Consider the following 18,449-nt stretch of genomic DNA (forward strand, 5'->3'; position numbering starts at 1 on the left):
CTTCCCCTGGCGATGCGTGACTGGGCCTCCCTGGTCTTTTGTGTCCCTGAGATGTTATGTAAGAGATGTAGGCCCGAACAGATAGACAGCGAACAGAGGAGAGGCCTGTGGAGCTGAAGGGAGCGCTCTGTTTAGAGGCTTGTCCAACTGGACGGAGAACAGCGGCCCACTGATGGAGCTCAGGAGAATTCAACCAGGGTGGGAAATGACCACCGGCCACCAGGCATCAGCAGAATGACGCTCAGTTTTGGCTGTGGCTGCTAAGTTTCGCCTATTAAAGTGATGCTGAGCTTTGGTAGTATCTTGGGTTGTGTATCTTCCTCCATGATAAAACCCCCAAATCAGTGATTCTGTGATCTGTTGCTCCGGTAGAGGAGACTGGAGAATTGTGTTTTTTCTCTCTCTCCATTCACTGCCATTGTATGGAGGAATAGTCTGAAAATCACTTCTAGCACACTGACATCATTCTTCTTATTTTTTGTGTGAATCGCTTTCTTTATGTTTATTTCAGTTTGAACAAGTGTAACACTGAAATTCTTTCAACCGGTTTCAGTGAGCACGTTTACATGGACTGCAATATTCCGATATTAACCTGATTAAGACAATACTCTGAATAAGACACTGCCATGTAAACAGCATTTTCTGATTACCTTAACCCGAATAAGGTCATAGTCGGAGTAAGCAATAGTCGAATTAAGACATGTGGAGTATTTCAATCTTAGTCGCATTATTGAAGTGCGTTGTAGACATGTTTACACCTTAATCACACTGTGACTTCCTATCGGAGTTTTTGCAGCATTTTGCGACACGTACGGCAATCAAACTGCTTGACGACGCATGCTGTAGCTTCCTCGAAGCACAGTGAATTGCAAAATTAGCAAGAAAATACTCATAAGGGTATAAACCACGGCAGCAACATGACAGAAAGGGTTTCAGGTTCAATTCCGGAGGGAAACTCGGACGTAGGATGTAGGGACGTAATGTGGGCGTGTCTTCAGTCATTAATGGGACTCTGCTCTGTAGCATGTAAACGGGAATATGAATAGAATATTCTATAAGCAACTCATGTAAACACCTTAATCAAAATATTGTCTTATTTAGAATAAGGTCAATAGTCGGATTATTGCAGTCCATGTAAACGTAGTCATTGTAACACTTAAAAAAAAAAAAATCAGCAGAATGACTAGTTTTTTATATATTGTCAGAATCTGCTTTGTTCACGTTCGTTTATGTGCTAAAACTGTGATTTTCACGCTGTTCCTCCACACAATGGCAGTGAACGAAGAGACAAAGAAAAACATTTCTCCAATCTCCTCTACCGGAGCAACAGATAACAGAGAATCGCCGATTTGGGGGTTTAATCATGGCCAGCAAGCTACACAACCCAAGCTTCTACTAAAGTTCAGCATCACTTAAAAACACTTTGGCTAGTGGCCAACCATGATTTGGAAATCCTATTCTACAAATCTAGTTAGCTGGTAAAACGAGGTGAAGACGCCCGGTGAGTTTTGAGATGCACCAGTTTACTGCAGCCTGTGAACTAAAAACAAAAGTGTTTTCTGCCCTGAATATAATCGGAGAGAAGGAGGAGGAAGAGAAAGAGGAGGTGGATGAGCAATTGTGTGGGGGGGGGGGGGGGGGGGGGGGGGGCGTTGGAGGAGGAAGAGAGGAAATAGGAGAACAGGCTAGGAGAGGAAGTGGGGGAGTGTGAGAGGAGCGAAGGGTTAGAGCGAGAGGAAAGGGGAACTGAAAGTGCTCATCGGTACGCTTTCTTCTGCTGACCAAGCACAGACTTTCATAGATTTTCCCTTCAGCTAACAGTGAATTCAACAAATCATTGTTGAAGTGGCAATCCCCAAGTTCCTCTTTTTTTTGTTTTGATGACAGCTTTAGTGCCAAGTGCTGGCTGCTGTGGCGTTTCTGATCTGCACTTCACACCAGCGTGTCCCGTACTGTGACATCTTTCTCCTTGGATTTTCTCTTTTTTCTTTGTCTGTTCAGCCATGGCGGCTATCACTTCTCATGCTAACTACCCAGTTCTTCTTCTTCTGTTTATTCCAACACACTACTGTTGCCGCTGCCCGAAACGTAAAACGCATAAAACTTCATGTGTGCAAGAGGGTTTTTTCCTGGGAAAGAGCTACCAGACACCGGGTGTTTAGAACAACTAATGCAACAACTTTCATGATGAGAGAATAGCAAATGGACATGAATTTGTAAGAAAACGTTGCAGGTTATTACTTTAAATTAGAAAGGCATTTAGTGCTTAACCACAGGAACAATGAGGCAGCAGGTTGGGGTTCAGTGTTTTCCCAAAAGACACTGATAAGAAACATGATTATTGATGAACATATTGACCTTTTGGTTACACGTCAGACTTCTTAACCACTGGGTCCTGCTGCCCTGCTGACATAAGCACATGCTGCTTACAGTTTGATAGTATATTAGCGCTTTAATACCAGGTTGTACATACATATCGTCTCTTCCACTAACTGCAATAGAGTTTAAAACAGAGTCTAAAATTCTGTTAAACATAGAAGTTGGCGCACATTCTCTCCCCCTCTTTCTCTCTTTTAACACACTCATTTAATTGCTATTTAACATTTTGTTGAGCTTGTACAAGTCTCCTACATGTTGAGTCTTGATGTCTTTTGGTTTCTGCTGTTGTCTAGTTTTGGGCTGAGGTGCGTTTATAGGCTCCTTAGGATTTTCTTTGTCTCACCCACGCAGTTTGTACTTTGTCTCCTTTTTCAGGGTTTTTTTAATCATGCGCGTGTGCAAATAAACTACATATTTTTGACACATTGGGAGCTCTAAGTTGAGACGATTTCAATTAAAAATGTCTGTCAAGCTAACAGGTGGAATTAAAGTGGTCAGAAGAAAAGGAAGGTCGAGGATGAAGAGGAGGTGGAAGGGAAGGGAGGAAGAGAGGCAGATGTGATTAGGAGATGAAGAAGAGGAAAAGGGCAAGAGGAAGACAGAGGCGGAAAGAGGAGGAAGATCAGGTGGTGAGAAGACAATGGAGAGAAAGGGGAGAGAGGAGGAGGAGATGTGAAATTAAAGAAGGGAGGAGAATATGTGGAATACCTTATGGTGAAAAAATGAAGCCCTCTAATTATTGTATTTACGGCTTTTTAAGGGCTTAAATTTAGATGATTTAACACTTTTTCAGACTTTTTAAAAAGGACCTACAGATACCCAGTCAAGGCCTCAAGGCTGGTGGTGGAGATGAGGCGGAAGGAAAGGAAGAAAGGGAGGAAGGGAGGGAGGAAGGGAAGGTCTTGCTCACCTTTAGGTCTCGGTGGATGACGGGGGTTTTGCACTGGTGCAGGCGGGCCACGGCCTCGCAGGTGTCGCAGAAGATGTGGAGGACCTCGGCCTCGCTGAAGCCCACGTTCAGCCGCTGGTTCATCTGCTTCACCACCTGACCCGCTGGAGAGGGAGGGAGGGGCGAGGGGGGGAGGGGGGTGGAGGTCAAATGTCATTTTTAGTTCAAGTAAACTACCGCCAGCCAGCATGCTTGGTGTTTCATGCCTTGCTTGCAAACCAAATTCCCCAATTGGGACGTTAAAGTGTTGAACTGTCCTTGATCATGAGTGAATAAGTATGTTTACATGCACAACCTCAATCCAATTTTAAACCGATTAAGGCAAGACTCAGACTGTAGCAGCTGTAAACGCCTTAGTCCAATTATTATCAGTGTAAGGCCATAATTCTGCTTAATTCTTCAGCTAATTTGGCCTCTGAGTAAACTAAGTGAATCAAACTCAGATGAATCCATGTAAACCTGGGACTATCTGGGACAAATTCTGTGACTTTGCACCATGTAATGGCTTTATCTAACCATCCGCTTAGAGCATTGTGTGCATGTAAAGTTACCCACTAAGCACAAAATTGCCCAAAATAGACACCAAATGACAAGCCAAGCCAGCAAGCTTGCATGATTGATAGAGGGGTCACAGAAGGACAGAGGCGGCAACAGACCATTAAGCTGCCTACCAGACATGACAGGCCCAAAAATACAGAATTACAACTAAGACTTTTGTCCACCGGCCACAGGTAAATTATGGCTAGGCTAGTAAGTTTGTTTATTCTTCTAGCCGCAATAACAGTTAACCAACCATCATTTGGAGGTCTTATTATATTCTAAAAATGTAGTTGGTGGGTAAATGTTAGAAGTGTCTGTATTATCCAATGTGACCAGTGCACAAAACAAAGTTAGTTTCCTATCCTGTCGGTGGCTGGCGTTAATTTCCCACTGTGGTGACCAGTGACAGATGTATCTTAACAACAAAACAGCATTCAGTCTCATTTCTGTATATCACAAGGAACAAATAATGACAGTCTCAGTTTCTGAAATTTGAAGTGGTTTTCTCGCATATTTCAGAAACTGAGAATGTCATGATTTGTTCCTCATTTTCATTTAGTTTTGCTCTAGTTTTCGGTTTGGTAAAAACCACAAAAGACAAAAATTGCAGTTCGACCGAAGGGTAGATGAGCCGGCAATAAACCTGGTGATAAGATCGAAGCTTGAGAACAAGTTTCTGAAGCAGTGTTTGGGGAACAAAGAGGGAAGTCGTACCTTTACAGTACTCCATGAGGATGAGGACCTCCCAGACGCTGTCTGACACGGCATTGATGGTGGAGTCCAGGTAGCCAACGATGTTCTTATGGCCTGACAGCTCCTTCTGCACACAGGAAAAACAAAAACATGGGTGTGATGAGAGATACAGAAATAGTCCGAAAATACTGAGGGAAAGGACAGGAAATCCCCGTTTGAAATGAGAGTTGTGTCTCCAAAACTGAAATATGAAATTGTGTACATGGCCACTACGCAAACTCTAAAAGTACCAGAAAAACAGAAAATAGAGCATAGAAATGGGCTACCGAAGAGTGTGTATGTATTTGTGCATGCATGATTTTGAACCTTTACGTGTGTGTGCGAACCTGTATATGTGAGCATTAACAGTGATAATGTGATACTTTATTTATTCTCACAGGAAAATTCTCTTTTTGCTTCCCTCCCTCCACAGAGAGGTCAGAGGTCAGGCTCAGGTAGGGAATCACTGCCTTGCTCAAAAACACTTCAGCAGGGCAGACGCTTACCGACGAGGGGCTTGAACCCAGGTCGTCCAGTTGAAGGATGGTTCTTGTGTGTGTGTGTGTGTGTGTGTATGCATGCATGTTTTGTCAATGGAATATTTTGAAGCGCAAGCCAGCTCAGACGAACTGACACAGACAGAGCATCAGGTCTTAGCTACAGGTCTTCATGCTTATGAACCTTAGGCTATGTTCACAAGCATGTTTGGAACGACATATTTAAAGTCTAAAGCTTTTCCTCCTTTAGTTCGGCTTGTTTGGCCAGGTGAGAAAAATGCCATTCAAACTCAGGTGACACCAAATAACGGCACGAGAAGCCTGAAAACACGAGTTTCAGTTCTCTAATAAGCGAGCTACGGTTCCTTAGGACTAAGAACGTAGCTGAACGGCCCCAAAACGCAAGGGTTTATGGGTATAAGGAGATGGATGTAGATCTGATAGCAACCAGTTCCTTATGTTTGGAAAGACTAGCATAACAAAATCAAACCACTGTCTGGACTGATGCTCATATTCCACTGTTTCTTCATGTGTTCTTAACTGGTATGAACACCAGAAAAGGTAAAGGACAGCAAAGAGTGCAGGTAAGTCCATCATGTTTAGGTCAAGTTACAGGGACTGGAATCTGATTTATTTTGGATCCCTGAAGCCATGGTTGATCCTTTCTAACTATTTTAATCTTATTTAAACCGTTTAATTCATCGGTGAGTCCTGGGTTTGAATCTGGACCACGACCTTTGTTGCATGTCATCCCTCTCTCTCCCGATCTTTCCTGTCTCTCTTCACTTTTACCGATCTAATAAAGGCAAAAAAATGCCCAAAATAATAATCTAAAAAAAAAAAAAAACTGCTCGATTCATTGGATTGAAGCATTTGACATGCCAGCATGAGCAGAGAGACTGCTGTGTGTTGTGGAAACTGACACACCTAGGGCAATGTCACAACAGGCCAGAACTGTGTCAGTGTTTCAGGTCAGCTGTGTGTGTGTGTGTGTGTGTGTGTGTGTGTGTGTGTGTGTAGTCATTGTTCCAGTTGATCAGGCAGTGAACACACACACAAACCTAGCCAAACAGCTCAGAGTGAGCTGTTCAGTAACACACTGGGGTCAGAAGTTCAACACAAGACATCTGTTGTCCAAGTAGCGGGCTAGATTGCTGGTAAGTAACAGAGCGAGGGCAACACTCAAAAAGAGGATATTTAGATTTTTAAAGATGACATAAAACTACTTTGTCAATCATCTCCTGCTATCATGTGACAGTCCTAACTCTTCGTCTGAAATAACAGTATTGAGTATTTCTCAATGGACCATGTGCATAAATACATTGTCACCCAGCCCACAGTGCACAGCAGCCAAAAGCAGCCTTTGTTCTTGCCAGATTGGAAAATGCTGGAAAACAGGATCGGTTAGGAAGATGGAACGAGGTCAGGCAAGGAAACTGGCCTTTTTGTGCACCTTGTTGAGGGCTTGTGTCTGATTTAGAACAGGGATGTGAATGACTACATGCTTAAAATACTTGGCGTGAAGAGGAGTCAACAATGAAAACTGAGCCTGGGCTCATGAAATTTGTGAAATGAAAACAATGTCTTCAAATGCAAATAACGTGATCCATGCATGAAAAGTGAGAGAAATACATTTGAGCGTGTCGGGTTAGGGGGGTTGGGGGTTGGATGGGCAGATACATTTACAGTCAACTCAGACGACCCGGGATCAATCCCCAACTCATGCAGATTTTACCAGGCAAACTGGCTATTTTTTCTGTATTTCAGAGTTGCAATCTTTGTCCTTGTTACAATGCAGATGTAGGCTATAGTGTGAGTGTACAGAGTCAGAAGCTTGAGAATAATAATTGAAACTAGGACTGCAAGCAGTCATGGACGGGGCCGGCAGATGTAGTGTAAGAGGAAAAAGAGAGTTACAACAAAGAAAGCACATTTGCTCAGCATCACCCAGGACTCCAACTCACAACTTTTGACACCAAGGGCAAGTCATGAACTTGTTGAGCTATCTGTTGGTAGTTTGAAGAGAGGAGGCGTCACACTATGACTGAGGCAACCAGCAGATTGGTGAGAAGGCAGTTTTAGTAAGAAAGAAAGATAGAATAATAATAATAATAATACATACAAATACAATAGCAACGGGCAGCAGAGCTGCTGTCGGTCCCTAAATATTGCAATATCTTAGAGTCAGAGAATAATAGAGAGAAATAAGCCAGAATTATATTTTTTAATTGATAAACTGCAAGCTCTATGAGGCTGTAAAAACAAACAATGTTCTTCCATTATGGAAAAGCAGTTAGGCTTAATTTGGGTTGGGAGATAGCCTAACATCTTTAAAAAAAACAAAAACAAACATCTGCCAGTGATGTTTGTTGGCATATTTCTTTTTTTTTTATGACATTTGTTTAAAATGGCAGTGAAATTAGTCAAAACCCTTCTCTCTAATTAAAAACTGATGCAACCAAACTCTGACTTGAAGACCTGGCAGAATGCTGCTGCTCTCACCATGATAGTGATCTCTCTCTTGTAGATGTTCAGGTCCGGGACGTTGTTGACGTACATCCTCTTAAGAGCACAGCGGACGCCGCTGTGCGTGCGAGCGAGGAACACCACCGAAAAGCCTCCTGGAAAAACAGAAGATGGCAAGTTAGCATGACATATTTACATACATATTTAGGCCAATCTTGCCTTACAAGCTCCTTCATGTTTTTTCTCTCGATCTTATTAGCCAGTAGGGCAGAAAATCGGCCCCTGCCAGCAGCCAAATGCAGTTTAATTTTGGCTCTGGCTGGCAGGTTCATCACATCAACCCACCGCTGCCAGGTAAACAGCCATCACTCCGAGGTCCCATTATCTTCTCAAAGTCAAGTTGGCTTGTAAAATAGTCAAAATAGGTGGTAAATTTTGTAATCCGTCAGCCACTGTGGATGAAAAAGTTTTGCTCAAGTAGCCAGTTTCCATTTGAGCTTTTGCCTTTCTAACGACAAACAGTGGCAGTCATTGTAGAAGTCTCCATTCATGCATTTATCCTGAATCCAACCTCCATTAATACTGCAGACAAGGACATTTTGTCAACGTTACACAGAAGAGCATTAGCATATTGTAAACTTGTAACTTAGGATGACTGATAAAAACAAAACAAAACCTGATTTCATCCTCAATTCCTCTCACAGATGGAGTAAAAGTGCAGCAGTATTTAACCATGCAGTAAAAAGTATGGCTTCTACAACGGCTTCATCTGTACATACAGCAGATTCCTACATACAGTTGTACATCATGCTGCACTACTTGTCTGTCACACAGGTTGGTAAAGCCCAAGACATCAAACCAGGGACAGTAACTAGAGATCACAGAGGAAGGCTTGTTACCAGAAGGTTGCTGGTTTGAATCCCAGACTGGGAATTTCCAGATTCATTCTCACACTTACTGCTGAGGTTCCCTTGAGCAAGGCACTTGACACCTAACTGGTCAGTGAAGCTGCTCAGTGGCTGACAGTAGGAGACTGGTGGCGCTCCCAGGTGTGAATGTGTGTAACTATAGAAGTACGAAACATGGTGTTGCTAAAAACAAGAACATGCATGCTCAACAAACCTTCCCTCAAATAATAAAGGTACCAGAAACCTAATCAGCTAAGGTTCACTCAAGGTTTCATGGAGGCTCTCTAAGATGTGCAATTTTAACAGCAGCCAACTGGTGTCATTTCATAAGCAAGTAGGCTAAGCTCATTTAGCTTGTGTTGGCCTCACTCCCACTGGGCCTAATCCTGGAGTGAATGAAGCTGTGCTCCAGCTTTATAAAATCCGCCAAGTTTGGTAAGAATGATATATGAAGCTCATGCTGCAGTGGGAGTGGACTCTTGGTGGAAAGCGGATGATTTCTTGAGTAGGAATGGAGCGTGTTGACAATGCCGGGGACAGAGGGTGTTTGGCTGGGGTGCCAGTATCTGCTCTCACTGTCCTGTGTGCCTCTGGGTGAATGGACACTAGCGCTCTGATGGGACAGTCCTGGGTCTCATTAGGAGCAGCTCACTGACTCATTGAGTGGTGGGCATCAAAGTCCCCGGGCAGCGGAGGATAAAGAAACGATCCACAATGGTACGCTTGTTGCCCAACAAGTTCCCTTAGGTCAGCTGAAAAAAAAACATGGATTTGGATTGGGAATGAGCGGAGAAGAGGGACTTGAAGAAACGAGCGGGCACAAAGGCCTTCATTCAAGAGTGCATCAATACCAAATCCAAACGGGTCTCGCGACCTATCAGTGTTGTTTTGATAACAGTGCGAGGCGAACACTTCAAGAGCAAGAGTGGATCTTATTCACACAGATCTAAGCAGGCAAGTAAGTGTCTCCCTGTGAGGACAGTAAACAGAAGATAGCAGGCCTACAAGTGAGGTAAAGCATACATAAACAAACCGAAGCCTAGCGGTCCCTTGTGTGCCGTCACAATAGTGAGAGTTACTGTAGCAGACATGATCAGATTAGGACGGGGGCACTGATGCCCATCTGCAGCACCGAAGGTAAAGCAGCCAGCTAATGAGATAAAAGACAACCTGTTCCAGCCAGAGTTGCAGCTGATAAAAAAACAAAGAGGCAAAGCACAGAGCCTGGGAGGGAAGTTACCACCAGCCACCAACAAGATGCTTGTAAATTTTGACTGGGGCTGGTAAAGTCTCTACTGGCTTCTTTGGCAGGTAACCAGCCATTGTTAAGAAGTTCTATTTTTCTATTTTCTATTAAAAATTACATATTTTGCAGGAAAAAAAAAAGTGAAAATCCAGCAGCAACTGCGTCCACTGGATAAAAAACTAAGTTTCCAGCCCTGCACATAATGTTGATTAGGTAACAGGCCATATTACATTAGGTCAGCTGCGATCAATCCTGTCTGTTGTTGAACCTGGCTCCACATTCACAGGCCTTCTCAGAGTATCGTTCTGATCTCTAATCAGTTTAGGCCTTCAGACCATGTTTGATGAGATATAGCAGCATCAAAAGACACCTGGGACACTGATCCTAAATTAGCACTCCTGCTGCTGACAGAGTCAAGACTTCAGGTTTAGCTGCTTATAAAAACATATCACCAAAAGTATGATGACAGAGATACAGGTGACTTGTAATAACTTGTAATAGCCGTGATGCAGGGGAAAGTAAGAGATTTTTTTTTTTTTTACCTTTTTCTTTTAGTTGACATGTTTTTTGTAAGCCCTTTGGGGTTTCAATGTCTCAATAGTTTGTATTTCTTACATTTACATTTTAGGAATTTAGCTGACACTCTTATCCAGAGTGACTGACATTCTCTCTAGAGTTATTCGATGTACAACATTTACATGTTGTCACATTGCCTGATCAAGCATCTCCCGATGACATCGGGTGGGGGGAGAGAGGCTGTCGGCGATCGTTTTCACAATCATTTTTCGCCTATCACTGCACTCAAAAACGCAGGCTAAACTAAAGGGCTTCACGTACTGCCTCTTGTGAACGGTATGTGTGTGCGTGTGTGTGTGTGTGTGACTTAAGGCCGTCTCTTTTCGTCTGCTGACTTGGCTGAGCATTGTTCTCAACGCCTCTTATTCAATGATTTTGTTGTTTTGGCTAATGGCCACATTGCAAAAATGGTATTTTCAAAATATTCAAGTGATGAAAAACATCATGAAAAAGTCACATCGGCAATGACAGTCCACTTTCAATGCCCGAAGACCCTATTGTCTCCTTCCTCCAGTTTTTATCAATTTTATGTGCAAAGAAACACTTCAACACCCAAGTCAGATGACAAAGTTCAGTCCAAATTTCAGCTCTTTCACTGCTAGACCTACAGAACCAGGAACATACAGAGTCAACAGAGATAATGATATTTGCTCTATGCACGTGTGAACGGAGCTCTTCAGCGGTGGCATTAACAGACTTGTTGCCGTCCCCAAAAAAAGGTTGCGACAGGAATGAAACAGACCTTCTGTCAAGAGCAAGTCTGCAAGAACCGAAGCTGTTTGCGACTGCTGGACGCTGTTCAGCGATTCGCCCGGCGCTGCCCGGCGTACTAACGTTAGCTCAATGGCCGCTCCGAACCGCTGGGCCAGGCTCAGATTGATTTCCTGTAACAAGAAAGTGAGAGTGCAGAGCCATCCAGAGACTCAGGGGCAGTGAACTTCAAGCAGAAAATTGAATCATATGACATTGTGTCTTGTGAGAGAGCTGCTTTTAAAACAGCAGGAGGGACTCATTTACGAGGTAGAGGGACTCTTTGCACGCTGAAACCCAATCAGAGGTGATGCAGAGCCCACTTTATAATTCTGCCATATAAGAATAAGCCATCAGTGAGTCATCTTGTGTAAATCTCAAGCTTTTTGTACTGCTTAGACTGAGAGATGTAGGATGCAGATGTAGTAAAGATCAAAGTTTAAGCAAGAACAGAGCGCAGATGAGGGGGTTGCATGAGCTGGATGGCAGATTTAACAGGGCAAAATCAATTTGCTCAGGCACAAGGCCAAGAGGCTAAAGAGCAAGCTATTAAGCATGCTCTTCAGCATGCATGGACAAGATGCAGAACAGCTAACCTTCATTGGAGAAATAAATCAATCCTTTTTAAGAGAGAAAAAAAAAAAACATCCAGAAAAGCTTCACTGAACATCGTAACTGCCAAATTAACTCCCACATTGTTGCTTTCCAGGGTTCGCACACGTCCTTGCAGAGCATTCCTGTCAATCCTTACTGTGATTCCCTGACACCAGCTGTTACCTGTCTGTCTATAGAGAGGGACTTTTTTGCTGATCCCCTCAGCAGCCGGCGTGGTGTCTCCGGAGGCCAGGTGGCTTTTGGGAAGCAGAGAGAAGAGAGAGGCCTCGGCCCGGACCGGCCGGCCCAACGCTGCATGTCTGCCTGCTGGCCTGCCCCACCACTGAGGAAGACCATATGCTCCAGGATCAGGTTCTCACTAAATCACTGCCCTGGGGCTTTTGTTGCCTCCCACCACCATGCCAACCACGGAAGTGGTGAGCTATAGAGTGTATTATTCCCCCGAGTGGCTCTGGATGGGATGATTTGTTAGGGGGGCTTTGTGCTCAGCATACCAACTTCCTGGATAAATGAGGGGGACCTAAAGAACACAAAAGGCCCCTCACTGTACAGGAGATTGGCTTCGACCGATGAGAACAACAACGTCGTCTGTAACTGGCTGACACCGGCTACACGGATGCAAACACTGAAATACTCAGACAAACAATGAGTTGGAGTGGGAGATGCCAATGTGTAAAGACTCCCAACAACAGACTGGACTAGGCAAGAGCATGATTGGGATTCTCATTTAACCACAGAACTTTTCTTCTAATGAGGATGGCGAAATAGAAATAACAAAACAACGCCCCATACCAGGGACTTATGAAAAATTCATACACACACTTTGTGTCTCCAACAAACCCTAAGAGCAGATCTGCTACACTCCATCCCATTGATCTCGGAGATCTCTAAATGTGCCAAAATTTGCAGCTGCTATTCATCCAGCTAGAGTTTATCCACCAACATCCACACAGGCCAAATTCCCCTTACCAAAACATCTTGCTAAACACCTTTTCTCCGGCCAAATCAGAACTCTGTTCACAAGCAAGTGTTGTCACTGGAGAGACTGATGTATTCAGCAATTAGCTAGCAACGTGTCTGGCCGCCAAAACAAAGTGTTGGCTACTCACATCCTCATGTGGCAAGTGAAGACGGATGCAGGTTGGCGAACACTCATACCAAATGATTATTTTTATTTTCCCTTTTGAGGCTTTTAACTTAATTATTGGAAGAGGCCAAGAGGCTGTGACTCAGAAGAAAAAGGGATTTATCATGGATGCATATTGGAAATAGATTTATTTTCAAATTCTGTAAATCATCCTCCCTGCAGCGCCCAACTATTCCCAAAAACATCTTGCAGCTCCCTGAGGGGTCCAAACCCCCAGGTTGAGAACCACCAGTAAAGGGCAATACACTGTCATTTGTTTTTAGACTGTCACATAAGTTTTGTTAACAAATGTCCATAAATCAAAAGTTGATTCGTTCCAAGTGTAAGTGACGTGAATTGATAGACAATATAGCAAAGTTCCTGTGCATGGTGCTGTAACTGAATCCTTTCAGTGTGATAAAGCATCACTGATGGGCATGTCTAACTTCGGTACTCAACGCCCATTAGTCACATCTCACTGTTATTCTCCCTCCCGTCCCGCTCGTCAGATCGCTCGCTGCGCTGCAGAGGGGGGGATGGAAGCGACACGGTCAGTTGTCGGTGGCAGTTGGGAGGAAAACCCCCAGTCCGTCAAGCCAAGCAGAAAGGAGGGGGAGCCTGGTTCTGAGGGAGGCCTGTAATTACTGGAGAATTTTCCCCTGCCCCGCATCCAGCGCTCAGGACCCTGACATCACAGCGAAGCCTGACTAACCGGGACAGTCACAGACGGCCCACATGACAGCCTGTGGAAGGAGGCTTGAAAGAGGAATTCGACAGCCTTTGCGAAACAGATACTGGGTATGCCTTGTGATACGGGGAAAAAAAAAAAACTTCAGAAGGGGTAGAGGAGTGTCTCAATGAGGGAGGATTAGAGGATTTAGTAACGTGCAGCGAACAGAGATGATACGTTTGTGGATTCTGCATGCAGATGTTCTCCCTCTGAAGCATGATGTCATCTGTGATAACAGACCCCTCTCTCTGACTGACTGACTCTTTCTGCCCATCCCTCTTTCACTGTCGATTTCTCCCTCTCTCTCTCTCTCTCTCCTCTCAAGCCAAGGCTTCATATTCAAGCAAGCGTGACGTCCTAGCTTGTTAAAAAGCTACAAACCGAGGATAGAGTTCAGTTCAAAGTGCCTCCTTCAGCTGTAGACCTGCTTTTAAAAAAGGGGAGAATGCCATTTCTGGTGGAGATCGTTTGGAACAAGCAGAGGTATTTCCTCCTGGAGGCCCCCCTTCCCCAATATGAACCCACAACACTTCCCCTACAAGTCTCCACAGTCGTAAAGCTTGAAGTAAAGAGCTCAAATCCTCTTCACATAACCATTACATTACAAAAAATAGTATGAAGAACCTCTCTTCTTCAATTAAGATTGTAGAAAAAGAATAAGGGATAAAATGTCTGGTCTTTCCTCTTATATGTGAATGAGGGACTTGTTGTACTCTAAATGACCAAGATGAGACTAAAGGTGAAAAATAAGAGGTAAGAATCACTGTTTTCCACCGGCAGTGTTTGCAGAGCTATTCTTCACCTTCTTTCCTTCTTCATCTCCCGTCGCCTGCAAATCTCCTCTTGGCGTTCTTCCCAACTTCCCCTCAAGTGAGTGTTATTCCATATGAATCAGCCTCGGAAAAATAATCCCCTTTTGGGTAAACTCTCAAGAAGGACTCACACCCTAAAAAGGTGAAAATTAATTTGTCCATAAAACTAAAAGAGGAAATGGTGAGAAATGACCATACACATAGAAATATTTCAGCAGTTTGAGCACAATGATATATCCACCATTTGAAAAGTACTTACAAGTGAATATTATAGACGTTATTAGCTATCTGGAGCCCTTTACTTACAAAACTAACATTTTAGAGGATGTAATCATCTGTGCTAATTAGATATTGTGCAATAATTATCAAGTAACAATATTCTTCATGAAATGGCTATGTGTTATTTTGGAATGAAATCCTTAATTTAGGCAATATTTGCTAAGGAAAAAGACACGATTTCCTTGCACTTAAATAATCCACTGCACCATGGTCACAGAAACAAGCTCAATTGTGCATTACAGACTTTAAATGTTAATTCTCATCACTGTCTAAACAATGTTAATGGTCACAACACACATGTAGGCCTATGAGTCATGACACTGAAGTAACAGTGAAGCAGTCAAGGGAGGATTACTTGCATTTCATCTGACAAGCTAGAGCAATTACATAAGTTCTTGATCTCCTTTGATGATAACTGATTCTTGTGAAAGCAGAGCGAAAAAAAAGCATCTATGTGGTTGCAACTACACACTCAAGACCCAGGACTATGGACTTGATGCAAAAAAGGATCTTTAATAAAGATCACGAGCAACGCGCTTCGCTCAGCTTCATCAGGATTAGCCTGGAAAACAAAACAAAACAATCATAACATAGAAGAAAATATTAGTTGAATGCCAGTCTATAAAAGTGAATTTTCAGTTGGCTCTTAACAGAAGATAGACAAACGTATTTCTTCAGGTAAATTGTTACAAAATGTAGGACTGCAAAGGCTCGATCACCTTTAGTCTTTAATCTGGCTTTAGGAATATTCAAAAGTTAGGAATATTCAAAAGTTTTGTCTCCTGTGTAAATTGTAATGTAAAGGACTTCTTTCTGGGCCACTTTGGTTGTGAACCCCGAATTTGATGAATTCAAAACAAGCGTCATCCATGATTAGAGAACAGTAGAAGCAAGTTTAAAAAAAGCATACAATTTTTGTATTCATTTTGTATTTTGCTACATCACTGCATTCCTTCTGCAGAATAACAGGCATGCCATTTTTCTACTGTGAACGTAGGAAATGGATTTCAGTCAACTCAGTCTTTCCCAGTTTGCAATGCTGTGCCAGCTGCTCTTGCTAATTACCAATAATGACTTCTTGATCCCCAGTGCTTTAGCAAATCCTGTGAGATTTGGTATTATACAGGCTAATGCGGAGAGGACGTTTGTTCCTCGGGTCTTGAATGTAGCAGCCAAACATGTCATTTGGTAACTGTGAAACTAGCTACAATAAACCTGCATAACTAAAGTAGCAACAGCTGCAAAAAAATATGCTTGGAATTATAGGAGCAAGAGATTTAGGTCAATTTCATACTGCGGATCAGTTTGAAGCCAAGGCTGCCTCTTTCGCCTCATTTCACTGCCAACCATAAACACAGAGTAACACCAACCCCAGCGACCCTGAGATTTACCCTGTTCTTCAGGTGCTGACAGACATCAATTTGCAAACATGAAGCCCTTGTACCCCACTTTAGGCTAACGACTATCTGTTAAAAACACTGCTTAATCGGTTTCTCTGGAGTCTTCCAAATTTACACTATAGCGATACTCTGAAACGCATCAGTGGCATAGGTTGTCAGCCTAAAAATAGATTTTGAGCTTGCTTTTGGTGAGCAGTTGAGAGATTCTGCACTTGGTGAGCTCTTCCCTGACAGAACACTGCACCAACTTGTCATCTTTTCTGGACCTTTCACGGTAGAAAACCTACCTTGGTTATTTGATGGAGAAATACATTTCCTTTGAGTTTAGGCAAATTGTAAGGTAGGTCATATCCATTTCTTTAGGAAAATATTAAAATATTTAATCATAAAGTATTATCTGGATATATAAAGAGGACAAATGCTTTAACGTGTCAAGTTTTGGTATAAAACATAAGCCTACATTTAAGCTTATACCCTGCTTGGTTACAAGGTGTGTACTCCAACATCACTCCTCTGTCCATCACCATGCTAACCTAACCAAACTGGAAATGCTACAAACACTGTGTTGCTTAGGCTTACTCTTACAACCAAGTCAAGCAGGACCAAAGCAAGGAGACAGAGGTGGTTGCTGCAGGTCAGATATTTTTAAACCTTTAGAGGTGAGGGTGGCACTCTGCCAAAATACAGAGGAGATAGTGGGATGCCACAAGAACACCGGACTAAAAATGAATGCAAGGTAAAATCAGAGCAAAATACAGGAGAAAAACTTGGCAAAAAATTTGGCAAAGGTTCCAACATCTGGGAGTGTAATTTCGTCATAAGCTTATAGGTTTATGAGTGCCGTGCCCGTGATTGCATTTCAATCAGTTATCACTTTTAGAGGGCAAAGTTACACCTTAACTGTGGAGTATTTCTTTCAAGTCTTGACAAAGATTTGGTTGTTAGTTGTACTGCATGACTGGCTTAGGATGTACAAACTGCAGTAGGTCAAGTGCCTTTAAGACTTCTTGAAATCTACATTCTAAAAAGTAAGTGAGTTTTAAGTGGAGCTGAATGATTAGGCCTAATCGTAAAAAAAATCTAAATCGCAATATGAACTTATGCAATTTCCAATTTCCAAATCGCAGAGACTGCTAAGAGAGAGGGGCGTCCAAAAAGGATTTCTAAACAAGGTATTTTAGTGCTCTGGGTAATCTTTGGTCCATGAATTAAGTACAATGTTGGTGAAAATCTTTCATCATACTCAAACCCAGTAAATCGTGCACACTGATATCTATTTTTTTAACAAAATCACTTTTCTTTAAGCAATTTTAAGGTTCTAAAAAAAAATTATGACAAGAAAAACGCAGTTTAAATCGCAATTGCAATATTCTGTCAAATAATTAGAATTTGATTTTTCGTCAATATCTTTCAGCCCCAGTTTCAAGGAACCTAGAGATGTTCAGGTTTCAACCACAGGCAAAACCCAGAAGGAGAAGGGTTCATGAAAATATGATGGACCGCTATTGTATGTAAGTTGTTAAAGTAACCTTTAGGGATACTTTTCTAGCGAGGAACCCTATGGTGCTCACTGACTCTTAGAGGAACCCCTGATGAAACCCGTTTTTCCATGTACACTCTGCGATCCTCTTCATCTTTTGATCAAAAACGACGAGCTACAGGTACATCTGCTTTGCATTCAGCACCGCATTGTTCTCCCGCACAATGGAGAGGTCACTTTCAGCTGGCGAGTGCCTTGTACATCTGCTTAGTATTGCCATGAAGTGGCAGGGTTGTGCGAACAACCTCTGCGACAAGCACTTCATTAGTCTGATGAGGCACTGCCATCCAAAAAGAAACTTCTTAAATGAAAGTAATGAGAACAGAGTCTAACCGCCAGGGAAGGTCGTCTACCTTACCGGCCACTTTGTCGGGTAACCAAACATTATCTGGGAGGTCTGTTCTAAAAGCCTAGCTGGGTGGTAATATAGTAAAAAAGGGCTGGTAAATTTTGGTGTGTACCAGCCACAAGACAATAAAAAACCTTTCCTGCCCTGCATGGTGACAACGGTTCGACCAAAATGGGTTTTTGAAAGTCGATACTAATACTGCTTCTCCTTGAGTGCGGCGGACTACTTAAGATTTGTTATACTGATATTTTTGTGCCGATAATATCTGTATATTTTTCAATTTTCATGCCAAAAAACAGCAAGTATTCAGTGTTGACTCCGGAAGTGTACTCTTGTCAGGGTGGACAGTATGTAGACCATCACGGGACACTAAAACTCTCCACTGAAACTCACCACACTTATCCAATGGCAAGGGAAACTCTGGGATACATTGATGTCTTTAAAAGAAGATTTCATTTACAGAAAACATTACTGAACAATTAAATGAAAAATGTGCACAGAAGACAAAATTTCATTGCAAGTTTTACAGACTGTTTTATGCAGCTGTGGTCTGGG

General features: G+C 42.7%; 1 protein-coding gene across 1 annotated transcript in view; it reads right to left on the bottom strand.

The window, feature by feature from the left end:
* Positions 1 to 18,449, bottom strand: part of bmp2k (BMP2 inducible kinase) — a 61,301-nt gene that overhangs the window by 30,023 nt on the left and 12,829 nt on the right. The window contains exons 2-4 of the mRNA XM_078285328.1: positions 7,600 to 7,718; positions 4,583 to 4,688; positions 3,290 to 3,432 (exon numbers count right to left, since the gene is read on the bottom strand). Coding sequence (XP_078141454.1) covers positions 3,290 to 3,432; positions 4,583 to 4,688; positions 7,600 to 7,718 — 368 coding nt within the window. The remainder of the gene's footprint in view (positions 1 to 3,289; positions 3,433 to 4,582; positions 4,689 to 7,599; positions 7,719 to 18,449) is intronic.

Source organism: Centroberyx gerrardi, chromosome 8 (genome assembly GCF_048128805.1).
Source record: "Centroberyx gerrardi isolate f3 chromosome 8, fCenGer3.hap1.cur.20231027, whole genome shotgun sequence".
NCBI classification, from domain to species: Eukaryota; Metazoa; Chordata; class Actinopteri; order Beryciformes; family Berycidae; genus Centroberyx; species Centroberyx gerrardi.